The sequence below is a fragment of the Epinephelus lanceolatus genome, chromosome 9 (genome assembly GCF_041903045.1).
Source record: "Epinephelus lanceolatus isolate andai-2023 chromosome 9, ASM4190304v1, whole genome shotgun sequence".
NCBI classification, from domain to species: domain Eukaryota; kingdom Metazoa; phylum Chordata; class Actinopteri; order Perciformes; family Serranidae; genus Epinephelus; species Epinephelus lanceolatus.
In genome coordinates, this window is record NC_135742.1 from 13,952,745 (window position 1) to 13,970,227 (window position 17,483).

A 17,483-nucleotide genomic window follows, 5' to 3' on the forward strand; every position below is an offset into this window, starting at 1 on the left:
AGATAGTACGTAAAGTAAAGCAATGACAGTATTCCAAATATAGCGTACACTTAAACTTAAAATATGTTTTGCTGAGGCCCCTGTCCACAGCTGTGTATTGCGTAGCTCCTCCGCCACTAGATTTGGTTTATCAAACATGCTAGCAGAACAACACAGTACGTGAAATGTCAGATAGGTCGGACCACCGTGTAAAACCATTTATCTTTAAACTTTACAGTTACAGCTGAGAATGATCTTTCTTTGTTTCTTTCTTTGAGTTTCTTTGGCAACTTGTGTTTTTGTTTTTGTAATTATTGAGTTAGTTTTTTATTACAAACAAGCTACAGTTGTTCCTTCTAATGATACGAAGCACAATTCTTTCTGGTACATGAGAACTGCTTTTAAAACTACCTTTTAAATCAACTAGTGGCGAAAATATGTCGGCTTCAGTGAGCTGAGAGAGGTGAAGAATATATCACTTATTATTACTCTAATTGTGAAGTAAGCTGCTTTTCATTAGCTGTCCACAGAACTTATGAGTTATTATTATTATTTGGAGCGGCATCAGCCTTTCTGAAATCCCACAGTAATCTTTCATTGAGAATTAGATTTGATAGGAGTCCAGTGCCAGCAGGATTGTGGTGAGTTCATTTCCTCCATGTGCAGCGTGGGAGGAGGAGTGGGGGAGGAGGAGGAGTGGGGGGGCTTTCGGGGGGCTCCAGAGGGGCAGTGGTCTTGGAGGAGTTAAGAATGACACGCAATTAATCAGCCCGGGCAGACGACCGATATCACTTCACCGTGGAGGCTGGAATAGAGGCCCGTCTGTACTGAACAGCTGCAGGAGGAAACCGGCCCTTTGCCTTTCTTAGACATGTGGACCGAGGGAGGGAGGAAGAGGGAGAGTGGGTGAAAGAGAGAGAGAAAGTGTATGTGTGTGTGTGTGAGGCCACTTACAGATGGGATGGAGGAGGGGAGGAGCAGGAGACGAAGAGGAAGAGAAAAAAAATGAAGGTTTTAATAGCCTACCCACATCTGTTTATTTAGAAAAGAAACCATTGTGTCATTCAGTTATTCTAACAACCTACACCAGGGCCAATGTTAGTCCCACAATGACGGCTTTTTAAATACACAGTTTACACTCCTATGAAGTGGCCTCATAACTGCGTTGGAGCCTCAGGAACGTGCCAAATGGGGGAACATGCTAGGGTTTCACATTCCCTCCCGCACTACTTGACATCTCTATAGCAGACTGTGATGCCAGAGGTTGGCCGGGGGAGATCTGGTGGGGGCCATTTGTCTTGGTCTTGTGTGCTTTTTCTGGGTCTAATCTCTTAAATTGGTACTCAAGGTTTGGAGGCCTGCCAAATAACTGCAGGGGGTTCTGCGACGCAAGTTTGAAAGCCATGCAAGATGGTGAGATGTTACTATGCAGAGCGTTCTGTTGTTTACATATCCTATCAGCTGTGTACATGAAACTTTACTGTAGCATAAATATTATCAATGCACAGAGGAGTTCAATGTAGAGTATCTCTTTTTTAATGTCAAACCTAATATCCTAAATTATAAAATACTTAAAGCAGCCTTACTGCCAGACAAGAATATTGATTTTGGACAATTCTAAAATCCCAGGTTATATTTAGTGACAACAGTTTTTTTTATGTCCAATGCCAAGGTGTTTAGAGTTTTCACTTTCTATCTCAGGGCAGGGAAACTACAGTATGGTTAGGGAATTACTGTGGTTATGGCAAATAAACCATGGTCAGTGTATGGTTAGGGTTAAGCATGAAGCTATGATCAGGCCCAAATAATAAGGCCAGATGTGAGCCTACATGGTTTCTGTCCAAAGTGTGACCAATGCCCGAACCACGGCAGCAGTTTTGGGCTTGAGCCTGGCTAAAAGCATGAATTTCCACTGCAAAAGAAAATACTCATTCCTTAATAATAAAACATTAATTACAAGCTAAGGCCAAAGTCTTTTCTGTGTGGTAACTGACATTTGTGAAACAACCTCCAACATTCCTCTACCGAATGTTGAGCACATAGCCTATGTCCATACATTATTTGTGACATTACACACACACTATAAGGTCTGCATTAAAAATAAATAGATAAATAAAAACACCTGCGAATAGGAGCGAACCTGACCAAATGCAAACCTGGGGAAATTTTGAAAAATTACAGCCTGACCCAGCCTGAACCCAGCAGGTCAGGTTGGACCCAATCAGGTTCAGGCAGAGGATCAAAGCTTTAGTTTGGCAGCTAAAACATTGGTTAAAGGCGCTACATATGAAAATAATAATGTATTAAAGGCTCTCTAAGTCTTCCTAAGCTTGAAAAGTTCTTGTCACATACAGCAAACATCTCCTCACGATCCTCTAGCTACATGTCCTCTGAATATGCTGTGAAAAAGTCCGGTCTCTGTAGGCAGGCCAGGCTCCGCAAATGGCAACGAAAACATTTTGGTCCAGGCTGCACCAACCAGCCAGCGTGAGACCAGCGAAAGCAAGCACACACATGAATGCGGTGCCCATGTCTCATGGTCTCGTGCAAGCGAGCACACGTGAATGCGGTGCCCAGAGAGGCAGTTAGAGCTACAGGCTACAATGAGGCTAAAAGGCGAGCTAGCTCCGTTGTGTTTGATAACATTGTTGAACGTAAACAGAAGTGTTTTAGTTGCCATTTGTGGAGCCTGGGTTGCCTACAGAGACTGGACTTTTTCACAGCATATTCAGAGGACATGTAGCTAGCGGATCATGAGGAGATGTTTGCTGTATGTGACAAAAATTCTCAAGCTTAGGAAGACTTAGAGAGCCTTTAAATGATGATTTTAAAAACCGTGTGATGACATGAGAGGGCTCGCTCTTAGTGATGAACCAGACAAAATATTATCCCCCAAATCTGCTGCTCCCTTCTGCTTTACTGAGCTTTACAGCGAGCTTTAGCTCTTGTATATCTGTCAGGGCCACATTTTTGCAATTTTGGTTCACGTTCATCTTTCTCAAAGAATCGTTTTTGGCCACAGCAGGCAGCTATTTACCTCAGGAGTGGTGGACACCCAAAACTGAGCTAAAAGAGATTCAATTTTGGACTTACATCTGCCAGGTGGCTTAGTTTAACGTGCTAACATTAGCTAATTAGCAGTAAACACAAAGTACAGGGGAGGATGATATAAATGTCATAAGCTTTATAAATATTTAATCATAAACCAAAGTAAATATCTAAAGTATTTGACAAATTGAAATTTTGACCAGATGGTGGCGCTAACATTGTGACAGCATGAAAACTCCCGTTTCCTGCATGAAGTTAAACATGCCATATGCCCACCCACTATGCCAACCTCCACATCCTTACTTTCTGTTTTGCTACATACAGGTATAGGACACATATTGATGGAAATTGTGCCCTGCAGAGTTGTCAAGTATGAACACACTGTGGGATACTGATGCTGTCATAAAGACATAGCTTTATATAACATAAAAACACTCTGAAAATATGCTTTACCACCATGTTATGCAGGGAACTGAACCCCAGTACTTCTTGATTACTGATTGAAATGTGTCCATACTATTAAGTTTCGGGAAATGAAAGTTTGCCACAAATGTTTAATCAGATTTTTCATTTTTGGCATTAAGAATTGTGTATTAACTTATGTTAAATTGGGAAAAAATATGTTTATATTCCTCAAAACACAGTATCTAACAAGGTATCCCATTGGTATTCGTTCTTAAACTTGTGTGCTGCATTTGCAGCAATATCAAAAGATTTGAAACAATACTTATCCCTGCCATTATCATACCATTAGCCAGTTGTAAAACTACCCAATCTCATTATTTTCTTCTTAACTGTCTAGAATGAAACTTTCTATTGTGACTGGTTTGCAGTAATAGAGCATGCAGGTTTAGCATGTATAAAGTGTGGACTGTCGCTAAGTCTCCATCACTCTCTACAATGAAGCTGATCCTCTCATCAACAGCAGATCAGGAATGTTTTGCACGTGTGGTCAAAGTGATTATGTGTACCTTTGCTTTGTTGTGTTTTTATATTGTTAAATTCTTTCTTGCCGCATTCCATATTTGGGAGATTAAGGTCATGTGTCTGTCAGAGGGTAGGTCTTTATTGGTTGGTCCATATGTGCTGGTGTTTGTCTGCAGTGATATGAAAGACCTTCAGGCCTGTATAAACAGCCGCTCATACAGGCTGATGGCTGAGCAGCATGTGTTGCAACAGCTGCTTGTGTGATATGTGGTGTGTGGAGGCCGTGTAGAGATTCATAGAGGTCTGTTTGGGTAAACACTGTAAAAGTTACCTGGGTGTAATTACAGTTCTGAGCGCACATGCTCCACCACTAATGCACTTCACTGTTTACTCTTGGAGGACATGAGGGCCAAGATGAGTGCTGACTTTGTGATCAGGACGTCTTGGTCTGCCTGTTATAGGGGCCCAAATGATGACAGTCTTCCAAACAAGTTTGCAGGTTCTACTTGGGAGCCTGGCAGGAAGAGGGAGGCACTCAGAGCCTGTTTTCACTGCATGTTGACATGCAATTTGAAGATCTGAACACACGTGGACGGCTGATATTTACCTTCATTAATACCTGTGTCTGTAATCCAGCTGACTACTTGTGTTCAGATTTTATTACTGCCTACGTCACTTATGCTAGAAGTTCAAAGGGTTATACATCCACACTTTAACTAGCGGCTCGCAGGCATGCACGCTAGTCATGTTAGTGGTTGTGTCTGTACAGCTAGAGAGATTTCTGTCAGCAGAATGCAACATGTGTCCTTCCATAGGGCAAAATGATGGACAATCACACTCCACGTCATCCATTTCATTCTAGTATACGAAAGGTATAGAGCATTAGCACACCGTCACCTAAACAACCACCTGCACTGATGACATATTTTCATGTTACATGCTTGTTGGGGATGCATTAGCGTTTACATTTCAAAATATATGTGGTCAAATGCGTCCCAGACCACCTAGGCAAGTAGTTTGAGTCACTGGATCACAATGCGTCTTGGTGGTCGTTTACACTTGTATTTAGCGCTCTCTGCTTGTGTTTCAATCACCTAAGACACATGTTTACACGAGGTATAAACTCTTAGTCTCTAGGTGCCTCGATCAAATGCCTTTATGACTTGTGTTAAGTGGTAATAGCCATTGTTGCCTTTCGTGATTGCTACCACCAACACCTACACTGCTGCTTGGTCTGCCTTGTCGACGTTTTGCGAAGACATCCGCAAGCGTTTTTGGTGCTGGGGGAAGACTAACACTATCATTCTGTCAGCAGACACCTGGAACAGACAGGTGGGGTTGTCATCCAGGAAAAATAAAAATTCCTCGTTGCAGAGTGGCCTCAAGGTTCAATTTTGAAGCCACCAAAAGCAAAGTCTGTTCCATTGCAAAACTCGTGCAAAAAAGAGCTTCGGTTAGAACTCCACTTTCTGTGTGTTTGACGAAACTTCTACAGTATTTCAAAACACCCATTTCTTTTTTATTTCATATTTTTGGAGGATGTTTTAGGCATTTTATTTGATGCTGATGTTAGAGGAGAAGACAGGAAATGAGTGGGGAGAGGGATGGTGGAACGACATGCAATAAAGGTCTGACTGCACTAGGGTTGTTGTGGCGCACCTTAGCCCTAGGCACCCAATGTTATTGTTTTGTCTTGTTTTTCTATAATGGATTGTTGGAGTTGGCGTTGCATTTTCATAGTAACACCATTTTGCAGTTTTAGTTCCTTTGAAACTTTTGAAACCACTTAAAGTTCATAAATTGTTGCAATGATTGATTTTATGGATTTTAGACATTAAAAACTCTTATGGATCGACTATATATTAAGTGTTATGAGGAACAAATATCGAACTTACAGCTCTGACTCCGACTGCTGCAACCCCTGACCATAATGGCCAAACGTGATAATTATTTTGTCCGAGTCTGTTTGCTCTTTTGATGAAGCACTAATGTGCAGATCAGATCATGCTGAATCTTGTGGAAAGTATAATGCAGTGGACTGTGCTAAAAGGGTCAGCAGGATCGGTGCCTGTTTGACATGATGGATGACTTTAATCTCACTGATTAAAGGAACACGCCCCCCATAACACTTCATTTAACAATTTAACCATTTAGCAGGGTTTTGAAGAAGGGATCCACCCAGTCTGTTAGTTATTTTAAAGCACATCGAGAAAGGAAGTTTAAATTTACCACTCCCTAAAACTGTGGATTTGTATTGCTGATTTGGTTTTAAGAAAAGTAGACTGTGCTTATTCCCCGAAAACCACATTATTTGATGTTTTTCAGTGTCGTGAAAAAGGGACAACGTGCTGCTGTTTAGTGCTGCAGGGGATTTTCCCTTTCACACTGGCCCACAAGCAAAGCCATTTCCAGGGATTCCTGTCCAAAGTATTCTAGAAATGGTAAAAATAGATGGTTTATTTTTGGCTTTCTGCCATTATCTGCCAACTTGTATGGTTGTAATCACTCGTGCGTCACTGTGCAGTTCAAAACCGAACAAATCAACACAAATCCCTGGAAGGGGGGCGGCCGAAACAGAGGCAAATTAATAGGGAGACACGAGGAAGGAAATGAATCTTTAATCTTGTTTGGTTCCAGTCCAAATAACTTATCACTTGCCATTATCACTTCTCTGAAATCCAAAAGAGGAAGCAATTTGAATGGATAGTTCCTGCCAACTCATTTCCTGTATCCTGATATTTCCTTTTTCAGACAGCATGCTGCAGGCCCACTGCTGCCGACTGCCTCTGCTGGGATTCAGCTCACTCGGTTACTGATGAAATCCTCCCAACACAGCTCTCTACACTTTACAAACAGCAGTCCTGTGAGCATTGAGTCAAAGATTAAAAAATGTGGCAGCATTAATCCCATAATGTATAAATTGTATTTATGTTGTATTTTGGAGAGAAACTATTAGCACAGGAAGAAGCCATTTAATCTCAACAAACTCCCGAGAGTTGCATGGACATAAACTCTGAGAAAATCCTGCCCGCTGTCCATTACTTGTACTTATTTTGGTCCCCAGACCTTTATTAGGTTGAATACCAAAACATAATCAACAAAGTGAATACAAGTGACAGACAGTGTGCAGGATTTTTTGCGTCTTTCAAACTTATACATCCTTTTTTTAACAGGCCGTCTCTGCTATATGTACATATGATGCATGAACATATGGTATTAAGATTTTCACACACATCAGTTTTACAAACACACTTTCAAAGCTGTTGAAATTAGTTCCATGCAAAAATAAAACTGTGAAACATTTACAGCCCTGATTCCAAAAAAGTTTGCATGATGTGTAAAACGTATATAAAAAGCAGATTGCAATGATCTGCAAATCCTTTTGGGCAAACAGTGGGGGATGTAAGTATACAGCACACCAATTTTTTTCATTAAACATATTTCCAATGCAGTTATTTGCATATAATTTAGACAAAACATTGGTTTTAACTCAATAAAATTTGGGCTGTTCTCATGCAGTGCTTGTAAGTTTTCCTACAAAAAGTAGTGCACCAAATTGTGTTTATATCCCACATAATCATGAGCCATTAATTCGTGTATATCCAGTGTTTTTTGTGAAGGCTGTGATCATGTGATGAATGCGCTGACGGGACTAAAGAGGGAAGCCCACCCTAACCTGCCCTAAGGAGACAGGTTGGGGTGGTGGATGGGTCATAAAACACGGGACTCTCCGCAGGAGGCCGGTGTTCAGAACCGCGTGAACCTTGAGTGAACTCTGAGTCATTTCAAGGCACATCATCACTGTGTTTCTTTTCCTAAACCGAACCACTATAATTTTACTTGCCTGAACCTAACCTCTGCAACTTTATGTTAAGTATGTAACCTCATTTGTGGGACACTAATTCATAGGATATCATACGAACCGTTGTGTGAGGATACATTGTAAAACTACACAAATAAAGACATCTTAACATTTCAATCCATAAAAATGATACGCAGCAAAGAGGAATGACACAGGACGAAAGCACTGAACACACTCACTGATATTTATTAATTACTTGGAGAAGCATTTGCTCGCAACGCCAGCTTCAAGACATTTTCTGTATAAACAAAGTAATGTCTCACAGTATTCAGATGGGATTTTGGCCTGTTCTTTCACACACACAGTCTTTAAATCTTAAAGATTTTGGCTGGCCCGCTTGCGAATCTTGAGCAAGAATTTCACTCTCAAAACCTCAACAATAATTGTCCTTAGTTCCCAAATGCTTACTGAGTGTGTCACAACTATTTTGGATCCTGTTGCGGGCATGACATTCAGAATAAGTGTGTATTTATAAAAAACAATAAATAAAAATTCCAGTTTTAACATTTTTTCTTGTCTTTTTATGTTACTCAGTTAAATATAGGTCAAAAAGGATTTTCACATAATTTCATTCTGTTTTTATTTACAGTTTACACAGCGTCCCAACTTTTTTAAAATCGGGGTCGTAAAAAATAAACAAAAAAAAAGACATTGGGTGGTTTATACAATACCTGTTGGCAATGGGGTCGTGTATAAATTATAAGTATGTTTTTATTTCAGTCGGCTTAACTTTATGTCCTGGTATGATGTTCTCCACAAAACATTACTGAGCCTCCCCAGCTCTCAGTGCTCAGAACATCAGCAGGGGATGGTTTTAATACCATTATGTTTGTCCCTTAATTGGACTGTTGCGGCAAGAACTCTGGTTTAATTGAGCCCTCAAAGTAACGACACTCAGCTCTCAGTGTAGCACATCTGGTTTAAGCGTACAGCTGTTGGCAAAGACACAAGTGTTGGAAGATTCGATCAGCTTCTTTTTTTCCCCCCGTCTGTAAGTGTTTAGGATGAAAGATTTTTTTATGTGGTCGATGAGTTTTTAAAGAGGTCTGTTCTCCTCAAAGTCTTGACTTAAGTCTTTTTCAAAATACGCAAATTATTATGGTAAAATCGCAGCATTATTTACACTAAAAAGATGAATGAATGAATGAATACCTCACTTGAGTTGTGTTGCCTCTGTTTCATATTACAATTGTGTTAAAGGCACTTGAAACAATGAGGATGTTGGTGTTTGGGAATCTTTTGTCGAAGCACACAGTGTTTCCATTCTTTGTGCTGGAGGGGAAGGCAGGAGAGGGACTCCTGAGGTATTGAGTTCCCCGTATCCATCATTTTCGACGAGTTGGGACCTTGGAGTAGCGCCAGCAGCGTCTGTGCTAGCCAGCCGTAACTGACATTGAGTGCATTGTTTGCAGTGGGAAGCTCACGGCTGTGGCCTAAAGGTACATTCCTGAGATCAGAATGCTGTTTGAAACACAAACAGCCTTTGTGCCCTCGCTGCTCTCTTTCCCTGACTCCCTCATCCACATCAAACCTCAAGAGCTAAACTGCCTCCTCTCGCTCATGTGTCAACATGTGGGCTATCATTTTACTCACACCCACACACACACCAACACACACACACACACCAACACACACACACGCTCATGTGTCATTTTGATGATGAGGTCCAGGCAGATATCTGCAGGCAACTATCGGAGCTCTTGGAAAGAAGCTGTCAAGTCAAAACTTTTTCAACAAAGAAAAAAGTTTTATTGACCTTTTTGATGGTCAGACATAAAGTATCAGAAATATAAAAACACACATCCAGGGCTAGTTTGAGAGGAGCTTCAGCTCATAAATGTTGGACTTGGTCCAAAATTGTGGATTTTCCATTACATTTATAATATTACAATTTATTTAGAGTCAGAAAATGTCTGCGAAACTTCAGCTCAAAAGACGTTTACATGAGAAACCGTGCTGAAACCATTAGTTGATTAATGAACAATAAAATTAATACATTTAAATGTGGATTACGACACTTACAATGTGGTTTAAGACATTTTAAAGACAATTAACAGAAAACACTGGTGTCAGCTCCTCAGATGTGAATATTTGTGGGTTTTTTTAGTTTTCCATGACCTGACAAAACAAGACATTTGAATATGTTAATGTGGTCTTCAGTAAACTATGATGGTCGCTTTTTATGATTTTCTGACATTTTACAGACCAGACAATTAATTGAATTACTGAGGAAATAATCAGTAGGTTAATCATCAAAATTGTTAGTTGCAGCCCTGCTGTGGTCGAGGTCAGTCCACTTAATACCAGTAAACATGCAAAACCTCTCGTTCAACACCAGACAGAAAACTATAATTCAAACCTGGTGAATAAAAATTAACGGACCTGCTAATTTTTATTTCTTTTTTTTTTTTTTTTTTTTTTTACTCCAAACTGCTTTATTCTACAGTCATGTTGTTAGTTGTGAAACAGAAGAACTCTAACCCCAGAAAAACCTCCTCAGTACAGTCACATCCACATGCTATATTATCTAAATATATGTGGAAATAAAAACTATTGAAAACATGAGTAGAAAGTGAGGTGTGAATCAAAACCAACAGAGCAACAGCATTACTTTAATTATAGTATATAAAATATATGCACTAAAGCTATTTTAACATTGTGGAATTGCTCAAAAAAATTGCCTCTTTGGGCCCATTTTGTTTTTGTTTCACATATTTTGTCTGCACCACACGATGTCACAAGATATTTCTAGTAGAGTTTGATAGCGGAAATATTTAAAGCATCAACAGTGAACTTCAGATTTTGGCATCCAGCCCTCAGAATCAACACTTCCCTCAAACCTTTTTTTTCTGCAGAATTATTCAACAAGTGTGCAGTGATAACTCCTTCACTGAGGCTGTGTCAAGATATTATGATTCGCAGGGATAAACACTTCATAGAAAAACAATTAATTACCTGTTGCCCGATTCTTCATCTTGACAGCTGTTTCAAACTGCTAAGCAAACACTGCACATCAAGGAATGATTGATAAAGCAAAAAAAAAAAAAAAGTCATTAGTTAATCACAGAAAAACTGAAAGGTTCATGATATAGCCTGTTGTTAAGGCTGCACAACATGAGAAAAACATGTTGTTTAATACCCTGACACTGATTATACTTCTGATAAATGAATACATATTAAAGTGCAGTCCGTTCTTGACTCAGACTTGTATCCAAAATATAGCCAGGTGGCTGATGTGCACATTTTTTTTGGCACCAGTTCCTCTCTTGCATCACATTTTTGTCTGCGCTCATCTTGTCACACTTTCCTCCTTTAACCACTCAGCATAGAACAGCAGCACTATTCTAATAAAACTCACTTGTAGGCATGCAGATACTGACCAATCAGATGAAGCCTGACAGCGAGGACTTTCTCTTGTTGGCCAGAAAGTTAACAGCAAGGCAGGTATCAGACAAAATAGTGCTTACAGACAGAATGTAATTGTTACTATATTCAAAGTGCAGTATCGCAGTCTTTCACAATGTGTTTATGGCACAAGTTGACATCGGGATAAAGACAAGAAAACGTATATTGTGCAGCCTTACATGCTATAAAGGATGTAGAAGTCAGTCATGTTTAACTGACATAAGTATGACTCCTCTGGGCAGGATTTATATCATATCACATGTCACACTGCAAACAGAAGTACCTGTGATTCACTGCTTTAACATTCGACAGCATGTGATGTAGTGCAATAATAAGGGTGAGTTAGCCTTAATGAGTGATTATATTAAATGACGGTCACTGAGTGCCCTCTTATACCACCATTAATTTGTACTCAACTGCTCTACCGAGGAAGAGTTAATAGGATGTGGATGATTAAGTTATCAGTGAGGATGCTGCAAAGATCATTAGCACTGCAGGCGTGGAGTTCAATTTATTATTGCACAGCAGTGCAGTCACTGTGTCATTGTCAATTATCTGCAGGATATTAGAGTACAAGTTGTGTTTTATTGGTGGTCTGGTAGTTGAAAGACATTATTTGCTGTAATTGTGACCTTTGGACTCTTTGTTTTAATCCCCCCCTCTGTCGCCTTTTATTTTCTGATGAAGAAAAATGTAAAGTGGTCTTTCTGGGTATAACATGTCAGAAGCTATTTCATATGGCGTTTAGTATTGTCCATGTAATGCAGCAGATGTCACAGGATTGTATTGAGTATTGTGAAGTAAACATTATGAGCCAAAGCTGGTGATAATATGGACTAATGTCAACAATGTTTTTGTGAAAATGTGTTTCACCTTTAAAACCATGTTACTGTATCCTGTTTTGTGTGAAATTGGGGAATCGTGATAAAAATGTAGATAAAACCAATGACTGTTGTCTTTACTAAATCTACTTACCAGCACATTTCTATGTGTATAAAAAAACACCGTTCAAAAGACCACTGTTCAAAGTAATGTCCATTCATCCATCTATTTTCTTCCGCTTATCCGGGGCTGGGTCGCGAGGGCAGCAGACCAAGCGTAGCACCCCAAACGTCCCCAGGCCAGATGAGATGCGCAGTCCCTTCACTGTGTTCTGGGTCTGCCCCGGGGCCTCCTACCAGTGGGACGTGCCCCGAACACCTCTAATGGGAGGCGCCCAGGAGGCATCCTGATCAGATGCCCGAACCAACTGAAATGACCCCTTTCGACGCAGAGGAGTAGCAACTCTACTCCGAGCTGCCTCCGGATGTCAGAGCTCCTAACCCCATATCTAAACTTATTTTGGCTGCTTATATCCGAGATCCTATTCAGATCTCATCTCTTATCCAGAGCTCATGACCATGGGTGAGGGTTGGGACGTAGATAGACCAGTAAATCAAAAGCCTTGCCTTCCAGCTCAGCTCCCTCTTCACCACAACGGTCCGGTGCAGCACCCGCATCACTGCAGAAGCCACACCAAACTGCCAATCCATCTCACGCTCCATTCTACCCTCACTCGTGATACTTGAACTCCCTTGCTTGAGGCACTAACTCTCTCCCAACCCAGAAGGGGCAGTCCACCAGTTTCCGGCAGAGAACCATGGCCTCAGATTTGGAGGTGCTGACTCTCATCCTGACCACTTCACACTCAGCTGTAAAGTATTTACACTAAAAACATCAGCTGGGGTATAACATTGTGAGGCACTTAAATCCCTATAACGTTTATTGTCCTGCAAGCAGGATATTAAATGGGATTTTATATTGCCAATTGAAATTATTAACCAAAGCTGGTGATCATAATATAAACAATTAATATTTTCATGAGAACCTTGTATTTTTTTAAAAAAAATGCACTATTACATACCTACTTTTCAGGTGTGATACGATTTTATTGGTTCAGTGAGCACATAAAGTTTAATATAATCAGTCCCTCAGATAATAAAGAGGACTGCTCTCTCCACTACTTCACCACACATCCCACCTCACCTTGTATTTCTCAAGACCATCTTCCTCCCACCCTAAACTCCCGCCCATCACTACGTATGAACCCACAACAAGTGGCCAACCAATGAGAGGCACCTCGCTAATGTGTAGAGAGGGGGCTGAGGAACAGAAAGACAAATGCTCAAAGGGGAGAGAGTAGAGGACCACTTTGCGACCCACAAGGGTTGTTGTTTTTCCTCATGCACTATTTGTTTGCACTCCCGCGCGCACAAGGACTGCTAAATGATCCAGCGCAGCCCAGCAGAGAGCTCTCGGGACTGGTCCGGCTTCGCTTTGTGGTTGAGATCCGCTAGGAGAGAGGACGCGAGAGGGGATCGCTGAGCTGGAGGCAGTTTGTTGCGTGAACTCAGAGTCACTGCGATGGAATGAGCCGCTGCAGAAACTCTCCTAAACTTGTGGAGAACTTTTCTTTTCGGTGTCTCTTTTTACTCCCGCGAGTTTCTATTTTAGTTTTCGCCCCAATCATGTATGGATAACGGGAGGTTCGCTCAAGAATCCGGCTCAAATGGATCAGCGCTGACGGGTTTGTGGAGCCGGGATTACACAGCGCAGTGCCAGCCTGTTGAACGCCCACACACGGGCCTATCACACACCATCTGCCTCGGAATAAATAACGCTCTCCAGTGAAGACACCATCCATGGAAGTAGAGTAGAAGTTTTACATATGACACTGTTGTGAGTTTCACCGTTCCTGGCAGCCAGAACAATGGCAAGCTCTGGCGCATTGGCACAGGGCGTCTGTAGATCTGTTTGGCCTTTTGGTTGTGTGCTTTTGTTTTTTGGCTACTTATCACTGGCCTCACCGTCCCACGGTCGGCGGCTGATATGCTGGCAAGCCATCATGAACTGCCAAGCCGAGCCCGAGTGCAATTACGCATACGAACACTACACGCGCGCATGTGGCCCCGTGCTGAACGGGGAGAGGAGGAAGTGTCCCAGCCACTGCATCTCCTCGCTCGTCCAGCTCAACCTGACCAAAAGCGGGCCGGCTCTGGAGGACTGCAGCTGCGCCCACGATCCGGTGTGCACGAGCACCAAACGGGCCATCGAGCCCTGCCTGCCCAGGACTACCAGCACGGGCTGCACGGAGGCGCGGCGCCAATGCGAGAGAGACGGGCAGTGCAGCTCCGCTATGCACGATTATCTGAAGCACTGCGGGAAACTTTTCAGCGGGGCGATCTGCACGAACGCCTGCCGGAATGTGATCGCGAATATGCGTAAAATACCCAAGGGTCAGCAGCTGGACACATGTATGTGTGACGGGACGGAGAGGGCCATCTGTGAGTTTGTCAAGAGCAGCATGAAGGCGCTGTGCTTCGACTCTCCCGTGAGGGAAGAAGGCAGCGGGTCCGACTACGGCCAAGATCCAGACGACGAAGACGACCCCCCGGAGCCGGACTATCTAGAGGAGCCGGAGAGCGGAGCCTCTCTTCCAGCGGCCCACTGTGTTTTGACCCTGCTGGCATCCATTTTGGCTCTATTGCCCCTCATTTAATCCCCGGGTTCATAATCTGCCCCGACTTTTGTCCGGATAAAAGGCAATCTAAACTTTTGTCACTCCTTGACCTGCTACTATTGTGAAAGGTTAGAGCCTCACAGACTAAAGGAAAGAGTGCTTTGGCGCAGCCTTTTTTGAATTAAGAGCTATAGAAGCTGAAGGATATCAAATCAGGATATTTTCTATGCAAATGAGACCAGAAAGATATTTTTGAAAAACTGCCTGAGCTCCAGGCTCCTCTCTTATCAAATCACACCACTCCACGGCTCTCCAGATGCTTTGCTTATGTGATAAGCTAAATTAGATTGTCTGCTTTCTCTCAGTCACAGACTCTGATGGTAAAGTTGTCATGACAGAGACAAAGTTGGTTTGTTATGGTAACAACTCAACGTTTAATCAGTACATGCTGTGCACTGCCAGTCTTCTTTTTTTTGTTAAAGATATGAACTATTTTTATATGACACTGCTGCCTTTTGGCACCAAGCTCTCTGATTTACACGTATTTAATGCTGGAATCTATGAAATGTATGAAAATGTAAATAGATTAGGACTTAAAGTGAAACAGTAATTTATTACATGCCACCTAGTTACATCCAAATGTTCATCATGTGAATAAAAGACTGAGTATTCCAGCTTTAAAGGGAAGTTATTTTGACTGTATTCTCTTCAAAGATAATGTGCATTGTATATATGTGTATAGCCTATATAGATTTGTTTTTTCCAGAGAATCCTCTATGTTTTAGGCTGGGTGATTTATTCACTGTGTATAGCCTAGAGAAAGAAATGTCTAAATCCACTGTATGATTGCCTTAATGATATACTTTTATAGAAGGCATAAAGGAAACTTGAAGATATCACTCGTGACTGTGTTATTTGTTGGTTTTTAAACCTCTTGGCAGCGTTGTGCCTTAATTCAGTCAGAAAGTAAAAGTTTTGAAAAGTCTGAAAACCTTCTATAACACATTATTATTGCTCCGTCAATGAGTGTAAACAAAGCTATTTTGTTATAATATGCATAGTGGAAAATAAATGTAAAAATCAGTTATACTGACAGAATCACATTAGTTTACGTTCTTATTTAAAGTTTCTCACATTGCATATGTTTCAGTTTGGAGTAACTTGCTGTATGCATACGCTTCAGTTAGGTGACCAAATAAATGGCCTATAGAAATCTGATAAGTGTGTGAATTTCTATTTTAGACACACTTGTGTTAAGTTCTTAAAATCCCACTAAACTTTGCACAGTAATTAAGGTCATATGTGTATGAAATAAGCCACTATAAGGGTTAAAGCAACTTACTTTGGTCCATAATAGACTGATGTAAAGTGCTATATGATGTCTGTGCTGCTTACAGTATCCATTAAGGTGGTTTAGGCAGTAAATGGTATACTGTGTATAAATACTCGTATTTAAAGACATTTAAAAAACATAATTTTTTATAGTTGTGTGTGAGTGAGAAATGTATTAACTTTTACACTCCTGTCTCTGTAACTCCAGTGCAGTAAATGCGTGGTCATTTAAAATGCAGACCAGCTTCCTCTGTTGACTGATAGCCTAATGACCTGCTGTGTCTTGATTTAGCTGGCTGTTGTCAAAAGCAACTGGCACCATAAATCAAGAAAACACCCTCTGCCCCCTCCCCCACCAACATCAACACGCTCTGCACTCAGGTATCACAACTTACAGTCACTGGCTGTTAAAGGCGCAATGTGCAATTTTTAAAAAATAATGTACAGATATTCTAATTTACTGCAAACGTTTGGGTTAAAGATGAAAAATTTGATATTTTACTGTTTTTCAAATTTAAAAAAATCATTTTACTCCAGTGTTTACTTGGCAGATCTGCCAATCAGTGTGGAAGTGATGACAGATTTCAGCTTTGTTGTTTAATTAGATTAAAGCTACTTCCTTTAATTGGCTGAAATTATGAGCTGTAGTATGCACTTTTAAGGTTTTTATTTAAATAATTATTTTTGCAGCTGTTTACTGTGCATATAATATATGTAATGCACATTTCTCTTAGCTGAGTTGTTGTTAATATTATTTCCATGACATACTGCACATCATGCAGCCCCTGTCTTTGGTCGGCTTCTGGGGCTTTAAATCAATGATTTGCTGCAAAATGTTTCATTAGAGGGGGGACAAGGGCCCTCCAGCTGAATGGATGGAGGAGAAGTCGAGTGGCATCTTTGTCATGGAAATGTTAAGCACATAATAGTTGGGTAGCACAATAGGGAGGCACTTCATTCTTTCAGGCTGGCTTGACACCTCTGGAGAGCCGAGCGGCGGGGAAGCATGTGGGAACGATCTGCTGCCGCTTGGGTCTCAACCCTCCACTGCAAGAAAAGGAGAAGAAAACACATGACAGGCCTGACGAGGGATGCTTTATCCCGAATCCACACTTAACATCCCCTGTGTTTTTGTTAAATGATCTCCTCAACCTGCATTTGTTTATCCCAGTGCTGCTCACTTTTGTGCTTCAAGGAATTCAGCCTTGATTTAAAAAAAGAAAAACGCTCCTTCAGAATATTTCTCCCATGCTTTTACATTTTAAACATCTCAGTAAAACAGTAAACTCTGTGCTGAATGCAGAAAAAGACCCCCAAATCCTTCTAAATAGAAAAACCATGTCAGTTTCTTGCAGTGTCGGTATGCAGTCTGCCGTGCCTGAAGCTTTCCAGCAGGAGAATAGCTCTGCAGCCCAGCCGATCCTCCCCTCC

At 41.3% G+C, this 17,483-nt stretch overlaps 1 protein-coding gene and 1 long non-coding RNA gene across 2 annotated transcripts in view; both read left to right on the forward strand.

Annotated features, from left to right (window-relative positions):
- Positions 1-17,483, forward strand: part of LOC117252487 (uncharacterized) — a 184,754-nt gene that overhangs the window by 79,358 nt on the left and 87,913 nt on the right. The window lies entirely within an intron of this gene.
- On the forward strand, positions 13,349-15,930 carry gas1a (growth arrest-specific 1a). Its single transcript, XM_033619446.2, has one exon. The coding sequence runs from the start codon at positions 13,971-13,973 to the stop codon at positions 14,757-14,759; it is 789 nt and encodes a 262-aa protein (XP_033475337.2). The 5' UTR covers positions 13,349-13,970; the 3' UTR covers positions 14,760-15,930.

Coding starts and splice junctions, on each gene's coding strand:
- gas1a (XM_033619446.2), top strand. CDS start 13,971: ATGGCAAGCTCTGGCGCATTGGCACAGGGCGTCTGTAGATCTGTTTGG.